This window comes from Bemisia tabaci, chromosome 1 (genome assembly GCF_918797505.1).
Source record: "Bemisia tabaci chromosome 1, PGI_BMITA_v3".
NCBI classification, from domain to species: domain Eukaryota; kingdom Metazoa; phylum Arthropoda; class Insecta; order Hemiptera; family Aleyrodidae; genus Bemisia; species Bemisia tabaci.
Window position 1 is genome coordinate 25,562,623 of NC_092793.1, and position 16,516 is coordinate 25,579,138.

The following is a 16,516-nucleotide window of genomic DNA, read 5'->3' on the forward strand; positions in this document are numbered from 1 at the left end:
ATGAAGGAGGACAGAGTGCTACACATTGAACTGCCAACTTGCAAGCTAGTTCCTACTGATTAACCTGTGCCACGAATGTGCTCTCAAAAATCTTGTCAGCATTGCCCGCTTCAAACCCCTCTCGTCGATGAACTCGGCTGATCTGATCTGCAGGCAGATCAGCGAATTGAGGAAGTACCTGCCGTTCAGCAAATTCTACATATGAGCCAGCGATGGAAAATTTTTCTCCATCTGCAAACTCAGCTTCGGTCATCTGGGCGACAGTTGATGCTTGTAGCAACCCTCCATCAGGGCTGACCTTAACAATGCCTCCGGCTGAATTGAGTTTAATGCCATGCCGCTGAAGAAACGCTACAAACTTGTCGATTGTATTGAAGCCCGGTTTTAGATTATGAACGCTGATTGTGAAATGATTCAGATAGTATCGGTTATAAATGACCCAAGCAGCATACTCACTTTCAGACAAAAGTGCCTGGTAATCAGCGAGTTTAGGTACAGGCCACAATGACTGATGTAGAAATTGGTCTACTGCCGCCCCATCATTTAGGTCAAGCGAATCTACCGGGTCACTGGTTACAACATCTGTGTAGTTATGAATGATACTCTGGGCATTTTTAGATAGCTCTGGAACACGCAGTTCACTGACAAAGATGCGAGGCAAGTTTTGCTCGATAGTGGGGGGAGCGTACCAATATGCAGACAGTTTTTTTTCTGCGAAGTTGTAGGGGTCACGCTTTTCATATCCATAATGTAAGAAGATTTTCTCAAGCGATGCGATGCCCAGGTTCCGAACTCCCATTGTCCGAAATGCTATGTGGTCATTCTCTATTTCATCGGCAGACTTGATGATACCTTCATTGATCATGGCATTAATAATGCGGTGTACATCAGGAACACGTTCACTATAACGGCGCATCAGGCCTTTCAAAACCGTATCAAGAACTGTTATTAACTGCTTGGTCATTTTTCCACGATTTCTTTAGAATGATGAAAAATGCAATCAATTATTGCGTAAAAAAATACAATTTTGAACGAAAGAAAATTAAAAATTATTGCATGGGCTGAAAATATCGTTTAGATAAAATTTGACACATACATTAGCAATCGTTGAATGGTTTCTTGTAATGAATTTCACATATAGCTATGCTTTCAAATTGACATCTTACGGCCAGTTCTTAGGTACATTAAAGAGGGCTCGAATGCATGTGGAAGGGTGACTGTTTTTCCCTGAAACAAAAATAAATATTTTTTTAGGAGGCAATAGAGGCGAAAGTGATTAGATAAGTCATCATAATAAAGTATCCAAGCTGTGATTGTGGTTTTCTTAAACTTATATAGAGCCAAATATGCAATTGAAGTTGACTACATTTTGCAATAAAGAAGAAAGTTTATGGACAGCAAAACTGGAAAAAAGCGTAGGTATCTCGATCGTGATGTTTCAAAATCTCCGATCCTACTTTATTTTTTAAAAAAGACCAAATCAACATCATGACTTGAAAAGCTTACAGAATACTCTTCTCAAAGTAAAGAGTCAAATTGTCAAAACTATATGAGAGTACAGGTACAGCTTATAACAGCTGACTTCTGGACTTTTTGGCAAGAAAATTGTTTCCGCCTCACTAAATTTTGAAAAGGAAATACAAAAAAGAAATGAGAAAAGAATGAATAAAGAATGAAAAATGTCTCCAATTTCAATATTATATTCATAGGTCCATTGGAAACATCCAGTCAAAAGATAATTTTTTCAGTGGATTATTTAGTTATTATTTGTTTTTAGTTACAAAAATTTCAAACATGACACATTCAGATAGAATTGTGGCGACTTATAGGACCATCTTTAGCATAATTATAAATTAATGTGACAATATTTATTTTGTTGCAATTTTCTCGCAATGACTAAAACTTAGGAAAAACCCGATTTTCCCCCTCATTATTTGGTGCTCGGAAGAATTCCTTCTTTTTGAAATGGTAATCTTTTCATTGGCCAAAAATTACTGCATTAGCTCTTAACAAAACAAGATGTAACTGAATGATGCAACATGATTCATTAAAAAATTCTTACCTACTCGCAGAAATAAGGAGTCATTTCAAGCCGTAGATTTTAGACAGAATTTTGCTATAATCTTGAAAATGTGCACAGATGAACTCACAACAAAGGAAGTGCTTTCTCCAAAAATTCAGCGCAGAAGACTATCATGACCTGCGACCACAAGTATACAGCTAAAAATCAAAAAGCCTATGTATGAGTTTGTTGTGTTCATGATAAGATGCAATGTTGCCTTGCTCAGTAATTTGTGAAAAAATGAGAAATTTTTCTTGTAACTTAGGCAAACATATGATTTTTTCTAATACTTAATTTCGGTGATTTTGACTTCAGTGCAAGCCACAATACAAAAAGAACAATAGTGTATTTTCTTTGAAAAATACACTAAAGAAGAATAAGAAAGCTATAAACACTAATTTTTCCCCCTAACTTGCGAGAACGTTCACTACTTGTGCACCAATTGACGAGTAATTTCTTTGATATTCTTATTATCACTTGATTAGGAGACAAGGTCAAGGCTTGTTAGTAAACAATCTATTCCTCTCTATGTTAAATTATTAATCAAACTTCTCTAATAAATATTGTCTGGTGCCAAAAAAATTTGGAAAAGGGCTTATGTTCATTTAAACAATCTAAATCTCTTGACTTGTTGGAATTTTCAAAGTTAAATTGTGCCAACTTTCTTTCTCATTTCTTTTTTTTTTTACTCGCCAAAATCTTAGAACTTGCAGATAATTTTATCTTCTGATACTAAATTTAGTAATGAAGGAAAATTGAATCAAGAGCATGATTGGTAGACTGACAAATGAAACAGATTCTCTTTCATAGAAGAAAAAATAGAATGGCGTGAAGAAGTAAATTCTGCAAATGAAAGAAGAGAGTTTTGTGAAAACGTATATTATAGAAGAAATTATATAAAAATACAAATACCCTATAAAAATATAAATACCCAAGTTCAAAAAAATTAAGAAAAAATGTTCAATATTCCCTTTTAATTCAATTTATCTTTTAAAACAATTAAAGGAGAAGGAGAAGACTAAAAAATCTATCCACTAAATATAAGGCACAGGACATTGCTAGAACTTGACACACGTACCTACGTGACAGAGTCTACATGTATAGTTTGACACAGAGGATTTTTTTCTTACAATTTGGAAAATCAACGATTCTTTGAATCAACTTTGGCATAAAAAGACATTTTTGAGAAAGTACTTACTAACTACATTTGGTTTGTTTCCGAATAAGCTACACTCTAACTCTGACTCTTTCCGACCTGTTTAATTTTTCTTAAATGAGGGTGGCACGTCGAGGGAAGTAAATTACACTGCACAAATTTAAAAACAAGTTTTGAAGCAAATTTCACTTTGAGGGTAGCACAATGAACTCATCAACATATTGAGCTCTATTTAAGGTTAATATCTGTATTTATTCATCATTTTCGTTAATGCTTCTGAGCACTTTTTCTTGGTTGCCAGATCAGACAGTAGACGAAAGCTGTATGGGTCTAAAGGTTCACTCAATGATGAGAAGAATTTGATGATTCTCCGAAAGAAATCCTCCTTTGCTACTTCTAAAGGGCTGATGAAATCAATTCCAAGAGCCATTCCTATGTGCAGCATTTTTTTCACTACATCAAAATGATTTCCATTTATAGCAAAGTGTAAAGGTGTCCAGCGGTGAATAAAGTGTGTTTTAGTGTAATTCTGACTTAAGTCTTCTTTAAAATCAAATACTTCAGTCATTTCATTAAACTTTGCTCCCTCTAAGATTAAAAGCTGGACTAAATGCAAGTGCCCTTGTTCTGCAGCCAAATGTAATGGTGTTACGCCAGTGGCACTGGTAACATTTATGTTTGCTCCCGTTTCTATTAGTAACTCAGCGATGTCTTTACAACCTGTTCCAGCTGCCAAATGCAAAGGTGTGTAACCCTGATTACTTTTAGCATTGACTTGAGCTTTCCTGTAAATCAACAGCGCTGCTACCTCTGGATGACCGTTTAAAATTGCATAATGCAATGGTGTTACATAAGAGTTCGGTAAATCTTTGGGAACGTCACTGTACGTGAAAACATTACCAAAAAACCCAGCAACATGAGCCCCGACACTTATTCTGGCATCCACATCTGAGCCTTTTGAAAGTTTGGAACGAAGCAACTCTATGTTACCAGTGGCAGCAGCTTGAAGTAATTCCCAACGGTCAATTGCTGCCTCTTTATTGACTTGCCCAAGTGCTGGAACAACATAATTAAACAAAACATTCGACTGCCTACGACTGCCTCGCGAGGTGCTAACAATACGTTGAGTGTCTGGTAGTTGTGATTCAAAATTTTTTTTGATATTCTTAAACAACATAGTTGAATTTAGAAAAATGTTGTATCTGTGCCACTTAAAATTTCTGAATAATATCCAGCTGCACTTTACAAATTTGACTTACTTAAATATCTCCTTACTTTAGGTGACAACTAAGTAGATATCTACTAAAGTAGTTTCTTCTGCATAGTATAAAGTCTTGTCGAAGAGTAGGTGAAGCTTCTGTTGATTGATTGAACTCCGTTAATGGAAACAATAAAATCAATTAAAAATGCATGCTCAACTTCTGAGGATGGTAAGGATAACTTGTGGTTGTTGTTCATTTATAAATTCAATAAAAAATCCTTTATTAGCAGTCTTCTAAAAAATTAAAGATGAGAAACAGTCCTAGGAAAGCTTTCTGAAACAAATTAAATTCATAGAAAGATGATGTTACAAGAGCTCATAAAATAATGCGACTTTCATTGAGATAGAAGCGACAAATTTTAGAATGCATTGATGAAGGCGTTGTCTCCGAGGGACGTTCCATGCGATCCGTCCCAAGGGAAAATCTCACTTGCAAAGTTGGGAAAAATATTGAGTTAGTCAATGTCGATACTAATCACAGTACCAACTAAGAGTCCTTAAGGAGTCCTAGAAACTACTTAAAAAGAAGAAAAAGAAATTTTTTTGCCTTGTTCAAAGGGAAAAAAGCCCAGAGGTCTCATTCCTGCGACTCGAACTTGGGAAAAATCCTGTGAAACGTCCCGTGGAGACACAGCTAAAGCTGAAAGTGGGACTGTGGTGCAAAAAATACTCCGATCACAGTAAAATTAATTTGAGATTACTATGAAGCTTTCAGAGGCAATTATTAACTCCTTGACGCCCAATGAGCTTTATAAAAATTAAGCAAAAGACTCATTCATAGACTCTATCCATCTATTTTCAATCCTCCCTGGCAGTAATGTATATGACGTTCTAGTAAAATTTTAATATGCTGGTAAACTGTTTTTCCAGTCTTTTAGTTGTCCACTAGGTGACCAATTATTTCTAGGATATTCTATCCTAGATTCTGCTTCTCCTCGCTGTCGTTAATTCCTCTGTTATTTTTGTTATGATGATTGAGAGATAACTTTCGTTTGATTTCATTAATCCTACATAGGTCATTCTTTATTTCTTTTTTTAACAATCTCCTTTAAAATAATCTTTAAGGAGTCACAATATACCATTCATTGACGGGTTGGTAAACATCAATTTTCGCATGTTTGCCGAGTGAGCACTTGATAACCATTTTGAAGGTAAATTTGAGAAAATATAAAATGTTGATGATGAGAATATAGATTTATTGTATAGTTATTGACGAGTAAATTTCTTACAAAAGAAAATAAATATCACAGTCACAGTTTTTTCATAATTTTACAATTGTTAGCCTTCAGGCTCCCAATTTTTTCCAACCAAATAATAATTATTTAAGCTGGGTTTAGCAGAGAGGAACCAAGTTTTTGGTACAATCCAAGACAATATAGCATGATTTAACTGTTCAGAGAAGAATCGCCGTTTTGAGATGTACCTAGAAACTTGATTCATTTCTGCTAAATTTAGTCTACATTCTACATATTCATGTTATACTAATTATCCATTTCATTTTTTGAATTATATCGTATTGTAGAGCGATATGCTTTCTGTAATATACTTTCTAAAAAGACTTTAGTTGAGTTGTGGAAAATCCATAGTTAAAAAATATTAAGGATTGATTATATACTTCTATTCATTGCATGAGAGATTGGGAGTTCCCTTTGCATCAGCTATTTTACGATGGACCATTAGACAAGGTGTAAGCAAAATGATACAATATTTCTCATCAAACAATTAGAATACAATGCAAGAGACAAAAATAATTGAAAGTAGCTTTTAACCAAGATATTAATGTTTTTTGACACTTAAATTAATAGATTTTATACTTATTCGAAAGTAACTCAGGTTAAAATTCGTCTTCTTTACTGTGACTGATTTGTAACTACCAAATAAGACAAAGGAAAAAAGAAAAATAATACTTGGGAAATGAACATGTGTGACATTGGAATAGTGAATTCAGGCACTGATGAACAGTTGCATTGCATTTTGGAATAAGGAACAATTATTTCTGACTCATCCATGAAAGCGCCTATGTGCATGAGGAAAGTAATGACACATATATTGTTTGCAATATAAACCAGAAATAATAGTTCCTAAGTGCAAAACGTAGTCTAGTTTTAAGTGTAAGCTCTCAATAAGATGTCATGGTTCTGCTTGATTAAATCCTTCACACACACAAGAATCCTCAGCCCCTGCTGATGGCTGTCAGTTTCAAACTTCCGTTTTAATTTTCATGTGGATTCAAGGTGCGATTTAGAGATAAAATGATTTCTGTGGAAAAATATTCGGGCACTATTCAAATTGTAGTAAAGAAGTTCAAATTCCTGTTCATAAGCTTCAAGTCGTTTTGATGTTAAATTAAGGGTCTGTTGTAATTTCTCATCATCCTTGGAAGCAAATATTTTTTGTTCCTCCAAACTTTTCCTGTCTGCCGTATATTTGTCTCGAACAGAGTGAAACCAATATAAAGAGTCAAATTCTGGATACTGATCCAGCACTTTCAATAAATACGCAACGCCCATTGCGAAGCCATCATCAGTGAATGCAGCACCCACTTTGTTTTTTTTATTCATTTTTTCTTTGGCATTTATCATGTGTTCGATAAAATTTAACGTCAGAGGAGGGATGATGATGTAAAAATTTTGTAGATGCTTATTTTTTGGGTCTCGCATAGCAGGAGAAAAAACGTCCACTAAAGCTTTGAAGTAATCGGTGCTATCTAAAAGGCTTTGAGTCATGTTTCCAATGATCAGGTCCAGAGACTTGGCAGCTTCAATGCAAGCTGGTGACATGGATTCTTGAATGCTGAGTTCCTCAAAACTGACGATATCATCCAAGTCTGGAATAAATTGAATTGCGTTCGAGCAGCAATGGAGGCCTCCAGAGCGTATCATTCGTACATAACCCATTGCATTCCCAATTTGACTAACAAGGATGCGATATTGATCCAAGTAGCTACCCTCTGAGGTGACACCTAGTTTCCGGATGCCTTTATTGAACTTTTCTGCTCTGTCATAGGGAAACTTAGTGTTGTCTTGATTTTTTAATTCTCGAAAATACTGAATGTCCTTCATTAGTCTAGACTTGATGCGTTCATCGTGTAAAAACTGAGAAAACACGTTCAATTTTTCTCGTAAAAATTGATAAGTGAAGTTGACGGTTGTGCTCATGATGCCAGTTCCATGTGTTCGGATCGAATTTGCAATATGTCTGATATTTATTGCATTCAAATGCTTATTATTACTGGAGGCCTCTATGAAAATTTGGTTATTCATGTTGTACAAATATCTTGAGACAAAAATGTGGATGTTGCGCATTATTTCTAACACATCAAGACCTTGTTCTAATGTCTGACTTGGTAAATTATCTTCAACTGTCTGCAGATTAAATTTAAGCTCCCCCAATACCCTCATTTCTCCGTACGTTCTCCAATTATGAAGGGCTACTGTGGTTAAGTCATAAAATGTTTGATTCAGATAATGCTCTACGTTTCCTTTAATATTAAAAAATCTATTGATGAGGTGGGCTGGGTTATTTCTTAGAGCTATTGCATAATTCACTATGGTTGGATCTAGTGTTCTTTGACTTACTTCAAGATGAGTGTGACAGTGCAATCGAAGATTTGTCTCAACATCACGATTCAGGGGATTTAATAGATGACTTCGTAAAAAATGAGAGATATCAGCATCGAGGGAGCTGTTATTTGGCGATGGAGATGATCTTTGTAGACATCCATCCACAGCATCAGCGGTATTTTCTAATGCTCTGAAAATATACATTAAATGCTGAAATTCCTGTACATTTTTACTGATGTGCTCAAAGTAAATAGGAATAATGACTTGCCAATACAAAAAGTCACAGTTAGCACCATCTTGGACTTCCTTTGAGAGATTGCAAATGACTTGCAGCTTGGAAAGCAAATTATTAAGAGTCAAAAAATCTCCTTCGGTGAATGTTTTAATGCGATTGGTGAATGTCAACGCAATAGCTATAATTTGCAGTCGACTATTTGTTACTGGCCCACTGAGCAACTTTTCGACTAAAACTAAGGAAGAGAGGATGTCGACCTGCTTATCACTAAATTTTTTGTCTTGCAATAGATTTTTCTTGGCTACGAGAATGAATCGAAGAATTTGATATGATAAAAATTGGAAAAGAAGGTTGATACATTTTGCTATATTTGTAGAGAGCCTTTCGTATACATGTTCAACGGCTTTCATCAATTCGATAAGTCTACAAATACCTAATACCAACGATTTAGTCATTGGTTTGCCAAGCGATCCGTGCAAATTTGTGAGGACACTAACCAGTCTCTTCATCTGGCATAAGAGGTGGCAACCTTCAATCAAAATATCATATTTATCCTTCATTTCATTCAATTTGACATTGCTTAGATCCTCACACATGCGTACTTCCATCCTCAGGGCCCAGTTGAAAACTTGCATTGTGTACAGCTGCACTTCTTTGCTAATATTCTGAGAGCTGGTTACTAGATAATTTTTGCGGTTATTAGTGACAGTTGTTAACATTTTACTATCGAGTGTGTTGGCCAGTCCAGAGAGATGCTCAAACAAGAACTGGTCTGGGAACCAAACAACACTTCCACAGAGAGTGACCGAATGAAATTTTTTGCATAAGTCAAAGAAAACTTTCAATAATTTCTTATCGGTTGACCCAAACAAGTGAACACTGAAGACGCAAACGCAACATAGCCTCGCCCACTTCAGGAGCTGATTGTGGTCCATCTGTTGCAGGCTCTTGCTTTCCAAGTCTTGTGCAGCTGTTTTCAGGTACAAATTGAATTCATTGCACAGTTTACCGTTTTTCTGCACAGGTAGATTTGAAGTGAATGGCAGCTGCAATACATTCTTGAATATCTGGCGGGAGAGGATATCATTTTGTAAGTTACTAAGGACACTGTCCAAGTTCTTCAGTTTATGTACATCAACTTTTACGCTTGATGAAGCTGAAGCTAAATGCGCAGCAACTGAAGATTTGTAATACACAAAATGTTGAACGAGTAAAGGGTGAGATGCAATGGCCTCATCCAAGGTGGCCAAAACCAACAAAAGTTTACCCAACTCATCAAACACAACTTGAAGATGAATTTGTCCAGTAGAAGCCGAGGGAGACAATGCTGGTGTGTCCCATTGAAAGTCATGAAGAGCTCCTAGTTGAGTAATAATCTGCAGTACCACTTGTTCACAGTGCTTGACATAATTCCATAAATCTTGCAACACTGGTAAAAACTGACTAATAACTCTCAAAATACGCCCATCTGGAACTTCACTATCCCATCCATCTGCGTAGAATAAAATGGAATTGATGAAATCCTTCCTTGCAGTCTCGTGTAAGAACTGAACCTCAGAGCAAAGTGTAGCAAAAACTGTAACTATCTTGTTTAAAATTCTATTTTCTGTATCGACTAAGCTGACAATATCAGTATCTTCTTCAGCTGAGATCTCCAATGGGACAGGTATGCTGCTAAAGTTCAATGAAAACGAAAAAGTCTCTTCAACGTCCTGCAATTTAGTCTCATACTCTTCCAAAAGATGTCCATACTTGCGAAGTTGCACCTCCCCGACACTTTTGAAGGTTCCATCGTTTTCATCTCTGGCCCAAGTACCATTGTCCATCGTTTTTGGATGGTTTCCTGATTACTCCGACATGAATCACCACTGAGGGAGAAAACGAATTACATTCAACAAAACTGACGAGTTCAATAAAGACAAAAGCGCAACACATGATATCATGCTTAAGATGATCTTTAAAACTTAGTTGTTTTGCACTGAGAATGTTGCTAATTTTTCATTGAAGCCGAAAAAATAATTCGGAGCCGACAATTTCAAATCATGAGTTTGATGTCAGATCTAGTAAGTTTTGATTACTCTCATCTAATATTAAGGTTGTCAGGTTATGCAATAAAATATGGATGGGTACTTTATATGGGGTTAGATGGTGGAAAAGTGGTGACCTTTCGATGCTGCCTGGCAACAATGCTGCTTTTAATGCCAAGAAATTCTGCGAATTGATATCTAAGAGAAACAGCGCACAACCTGCTTACATTGCCCTTCTGTCGATTTGCCGTTCATTTCACAATAATTATCCTAGCTACCACTTATAAAAATTAAGCATTATTCTTCAAGTAAAATTCAAATAATTTGGGCTCACAAAGCATCTTGGACAAGGAATCCTCTTGTTTTACCAAGTGCAGTAAATCAATCTCAATCATAGTATCAAAGATCAGATAATTTACGATTACTGATCATTGATGATCATTTATGTTTAGCAGTAAAATGCTGTAAATAATGGAGAAATCAGTTCATAAAACTATCTTTCAACTGAAACTTGTGATGCCCGTTCATTTCAAGATATAGAATCAGACTCAAAACAAACACACGCCAAGAAAAATTATATGATGTTTATCGATACAATGTCGAAAATGATGAATTCATTTCAGATAAACTCATTAGAATTGACTGAATGGTATAAAATCTCTCTTTTAGTTCATACTGCCCGATGCTTTACAGGACATGAGGAAATGGTTAAATATGATACAGATTGAAAATTTTACTGTTGGATGGGGTGAAAATAGCTTTTTCAACAGCTGAACATGGAAAGAAAAACTGATCTCTCAGTGGCATTAAACTTAAAATTATTTTTATCATACTGATAAACAATTACTCCCTGGGGGCTATCCAAATTCCTGGGTTCTGATAAACAGCCTTAGGTAGACAAGTGGCTGCCAATTGAATCGTTCTTTGATTTCTTTCGGTCCCCCCCCCCCCCCCCCCTACTTCAAACTTTTTCTGAGGAAGTGCAGTAAGAATTGTAAAACAAAATTTTCTTGGCAGGAGAAATTTCTATCAATACGTTTTATTTTGTAGACCTGAAAATAACAAGGTTTTAAACCACTGGTAATTATACAGCTATCAATTTTTTCCTTCATAGCATAAAAAATATCTGGAGTCATGAAAAGGTAGCATCTCTCATAAAAAATTTCAGAAATATATTGTGGAATTTTGCACTCAGTTAGTTCACTAAATGGACCACTAGACAACGTACAAAAAGAAGCATTCTGATACATGTTCCCCGATTAAAATTTCACGGAGAACACGATTTGCGTGGCAAATTACTGAAATTAACACCTCACAAAGATATTTCATGTTCCTTGACGTTTGAATTCAAACCTCCCGCTCATGAAAACTCAATGGTCTACGTCAGTCAAATCGCACACTAAACGTTACCATGACAGTCTTTGCGATGTAAAAATCTGGCAACCTCAATTTTGACGCTTTGGCTCAGCAATATACCAAGTTATAGATAGTTTGAACTATACAGAGTGGGAAATGAAAAGTGTTCGATTAAGAAACCTGTCGGAACCTTTGTGTTATGCGATTTGACTTACGTAGAGTATTGAGTTTCTAGTAACTAGGCAATTCAAATTTCCCGTGACCAATATAAAATCAAAACATTGATATCTTAGTTAGGAGTTGCTTTCAGTAATTTTTGATGCAAGAATATCGTTCTATGTGAAATTCTGGTCAAGAGATGTGTATCAGAATGCTCCGATTCGTACCTTGTCTAGTGGTCCATGACATGATTATGGAGACACAAGCAAGAATTCTTAATAGAAAGGCAGTGATTCAAAAAGAAGCTTTTATGCATGAGGGCAGATTTAACAGCAGGGTGTTTCTTTCATAATATGTCTAAAATCAAAATGTAAGTTTTTGACAGAGACATTCTCAACTTAATATTCCCAGGAATGGATTGCGATTGGTCCAGTTAATTCTCAAGCCATACAAAGCATTGACTCACATTTTAAAGAAATAATAAGTAGTACTGAACATGGGAGGTAAAAACTTAATAACTTCTTAAAACTATGTTTGTTGAACAGCAAAGTTAGAGGCAAAACTTTGATTTTGTTGGATATTTTTGGGCAAAAATTTTCTCAAATCACACAGCTGATTGATGAGACCATTATTCCAGTTTTGAATTGTTTCGAACTAACGTCCCTTATCAAGTGGATGATATTAAAAGGAAACTTTTAAGAATAATTTGCCTTTATATTTTCCTTAGCCTGAAATGGAAGGTAGAATGTTCATTGAGTATTTATCTTAGCTTACCTGGAGAGATAATTTACTGAAGATTAGAAAAAACCAAACACATGTTGCGGTAAAAACAATTCATCAAAATATATGCTCTATGGAAGATTCAGGATGATGAGGAGTTACCGATGATCATACTTCGAGAATCCTGTTGTAAGAAAAAATCGCGAAGTTAGAAAGTTGGTAAGAGAAAAAGTTAGAAAATGAAATTCCCTGAAAAACTGACATGAGAGGATGTGGTATAGTTAAAAACTACTACTTCTAAATTATAATACAAAGCCTTCTCTGCTTAAAATGTCCACTAGAATCTAGGAAACAAATAAAAGAGATTCAAAAATTTCACCCTGGCGTTTTTTTCATTTTCCTGTTTTCAATCATAGAACAATAGCTACAAGACAGGTATCTAGCAGATCCTCCAGTAAGATCACGTATAGTCACTTTTCCGAAGCGGACGTTGCTCTTCTTCCCTGCAAAATTTGAAACGGTAGAGAGACGAAGGGTCAGAGCAGCGGACTTTGCTCTTTTCCCCCGCAAAATTTGAAACAGTAGGCTGAGCGGGGGTCTTGGGGATTTCAAAAATCGAATCAAAGATGGCCCACTGCTGCCCTTCTGGTAGCTATTATTCTATGTTTCAATGACACTTCAAAATCCTGATTTCCTGGTTAGGTCTAACTTGAAAACCTTGAAAATTAAATTGTGGATTCTTTGGAATTCTATGACTGTACTTGGCTTTTGATAAATGAAGTGTAATGTGCAGCTTGATCCGTAAGAGGGGGGGGGGGAGGGGAATAAATATCTTCATAATTGATTGAAATTGACCTAGAAAATCAAATTTAGTGTGCAGAGGGCTGATTGTGAAAGAGTGGGGTATTTACCTCCCTGAAATACACCTTTGATTGCTAGAAGTGTAGAAAAATATTTCAAATTTAAACGAATAAGTTAATAGCATAACTGATATGCAAGAAATATTACCTCAGTGATTAGAAGCATAAACTGCTGCTGCAATTAGGAATTTAAGGCCAGCCTGATATTATCAACCCGGTAGTAGATAAGGCGCCAATTGCTGGTGAAACATACAGAAAACGCTATGAATAACAAAATCAAAAACCAGAGGTGGAGCAATTTAATTTTCAACTTTAAACTACAGTACTGAGGACGGAGGACATTTTGGGCACCTTGTGACTTATTCCCTGTCATTTGAGTTACGACAATTGAAAGGAGATCCTATGACTGAGTCAACTGACAAAATAACTATACTAAAATAGCAATACTGAATTATGTTTTTCGCTGCCTTAATGTGAGATAGGAGATACACCATTTTAATTCTTTAATCACTGTTCATGTTAAACTGAGGACAGTTGATCTCCTGCGACACTTTTAAAAAGCGTACATAAACTTAATTGAAGAAGACTTTACGATTTAGAGCATAGCAGGTAAAACAGGGTAAGTGAGCATAGGAGAGTCCATGCAAGTTACTTTTACACACTTTTGAGGTGCTTACAACTGATGATCAGCTATCTTTCGTTAAGTAGCTGTGCATAGAAAAAAATACGAGAATCATGATGGATCTTCAGACATACTTTTGAAGTGCATAAAATTATTTGGTATGGACTGTAAAGAAGAGCCAGGAAACTTTTCACAACTCCTCTCACACCAGCATAAAAATTTTGAGGTGCAGATCTCCAGCAGTTTAAACTATTACATAACATTTCTTTGATTGTATTGATTTGTCCTTAAAGTAGCTATCAGCTCATGTCAAATTGTTTGTCATTTGTAACGCAATGCCTCCACTAATGTTTATTTAAAGCTCCAAAGTCATAAAAATGTAAGGTTTTTAAGGAATGTCTGTTCCTAGGCCACAGCAAACAATGAGATAGCAGCGGTAATTCCAGTACCTACTTGGCCAATTTTAATGATGAACTTTTGATGTGCAATTCCTTAAGCAGTTGTACTACTATAATGTGAACCAGGTAAGAATATGGGCTGTCACAGGTACTGAAATACCTGCAACTTGTTCTTTTCTTCAACTTATAAATTTTCTATTCATATTCAGTTCAATCATTAGGGATGGCTGGATTTCATACACTTTCCTCTTTTTCAGTCATATCTCCCAGCCATCTCCTAAAATTACCCATTACTTTTATTACTGAACTTGCAGCTGATAGCTCCACTGATTATAGCCAGCCAATAGCGTGTAGACTTGTTGTCTCACCACCTGTGACGTCACCAAGTCTATAAAAGCTTGCGCTGCCCCAAAATTGAGGTCCTTTTACCATCTTGACCCGTAGTACTACGTTATGCCATTCTCTCTCCGTAGGCATTGTTTATTCTAAGTGTGACTATTCAAACTCTGTAATTCCATCATTTTCCAAATTCTTTAATACAAATCTTTCGGTCCAACCAAAAGCTTTTTCGTTCAATTCTTGCTCTCCCACAACTCCGTTAAATTTACCGCCACGGTTAGGATTAACTTAGATGTTTCAGTCCGTCTAAAAGCCCAACTAAATTCTTAACCGCGACATGGGCATTTCTGCTTTTGGTAAGAATTGAAGCATTGTAGAGAACCCATTGCTCAGCACGGAAGAATGAGTTTATTTAAAGTGTTTCATCTTGCATTCACTCACCATTCAGCATTTAAAATTTTTTGATTGACTTATCATTAATAAATCAACATTCAGATAGAAAGTTTTACTGAAAATTGCTTGCCAACTAGCATTTTAAAGGAGGTTTCTAATAAGTACCTGTTGCAGTTGGAGGGTGTAAGTTCACACGTAACTGATGTACAAAATATTTTGTTGTGCTGAACGAGACCGAGAGAAGAAGTTGTAAAGGGATTTGGACTTCACTGACTTTCAAAGTTCGGTGAGATACGGCTAAAAGTAAACACAATTACACACGACAGGAGTAGGTCCATTCTTTCATCTAGGCATGACAAACTTATGACGCCGCAATAAACCTCCACCTCCACCATGGACCAATAGAATAAATAAGGACTCCCAACTCCCTATGCTACCCTGTGTTAAAAACCGTTAACGCGCGCTCGCAGCGAACCTGGCAGAGGGTGCGGTGAACTAACGCCGCAGCGGTCCACGATCGTACCTCTATAGTATGTTATTCCATGCAATGTTCTTTGTTTATCTATGATTTATTTATTTGTGTAGATACTTTAATACATTTTACTTTCGCAAACTAATGAAATTGTATAGATACATACCTTCTGCAGAGGTCAATGCGAAAGACTTTGATTTGAAGTATCTTATCAAAACACGAGCAAAGATGATTCAGTCAACTTCTGACGCAGAATCAAAGAGACTTGCTAATAATCAAATTAAAGGTAATGCTTGAAGTCAAGTATCTTTGATTTTGTGACACTCAGTTGATTTTTATCAGTACAACACTATTTCTCACTAAAAAGATTTCACTTAACAGAGAGGCGCCTTCGGCTAAAAGTACAATCCTGATTCCTGCTGCACACTACATACACACTTCCTTTGGCTTTCTCAACAGCAGTTGCTGCTGAGTAAAACGGTTAGAAATAACACTTCATATTAATACCAGTTTATGTACACGAAGACTGACGAAGATTGAAATGAAAATGGGAAACTTTTCACACTAAACTCTTCAAAACTGCAGGGCGACCACGAGGATACGAGGATCTAGAAACTTCTATGACTATGAGCACTACTGAGTGATAAGCCTAAATAGGTGGTGCATGGAAATATAAACAGGAAGACCCAATCATCGGTTTAGTTCACTACACCCTCTGCCAGGGAGCGCTGATGTCAGCGCTAACCGGAGTTGGGGGTCCTTATTTATTCTCTTGGTCCATGCCTCCACCTCGCACCTCCTTCCTTCTTATCTTATCAAACAAAACAAAACAACTTGAGATAACCTCTAAAAAAAGGGAGCCATATTTAATTCGTTGACCAATCACAGCTCTT

At 36.1% G+C, this 16,516-nt stretch overlaps 2 protein-coding genes across 2 annotated transcripts; both read right to left on the bottom strand.

The window, feature by feature from the left end:
• Positions 1 to 52: 52 nt before the first annotated feature.
• On the bottom strand, positions 53 to 964 carry LOC109041062 (uncharacterized). Its single transcript, XM_019057222.2, has one exon. It carries the CDS (start codon positions 962 to 964, stop codon positions 53 to 55), a length of 912 nt encoding a protein of 303 aa, XP_018912767.2.
• Positions 965 to 5,654: 4,690 nt separating this feature from the next.
• SWIP (strumpellin and WASH-interacting protein) lies at positions 5,655 to 16,516 on the bottom strand. Its single transcript, XM_072298619.1, has 5 exons — positions 16,407 to 16,516; positions 15,317 to 15,537; positions 13,548 to 13,638; positions 12,594 to 12,723; positions 5,655 to 10,145 (listed from the first exon to the last, which is right to left on the bottom strand). The coding sequence occupies exon 5, from the start codon at positions 10,101 to 10,103 to the stop codon at positions 6,699 to 6,701; it is 3,405 nt and encodes a 1,134-aa protein (XP_072154720.1). The 5' UTR covers positions 10,104 to 10,145; positions 12,594 to 12,723; positions 13,548 to 13,638; positions 15,317 to 15,537; positions 16,407 to 16,516; the 3' UTR covers positions 5,655 to 6,698.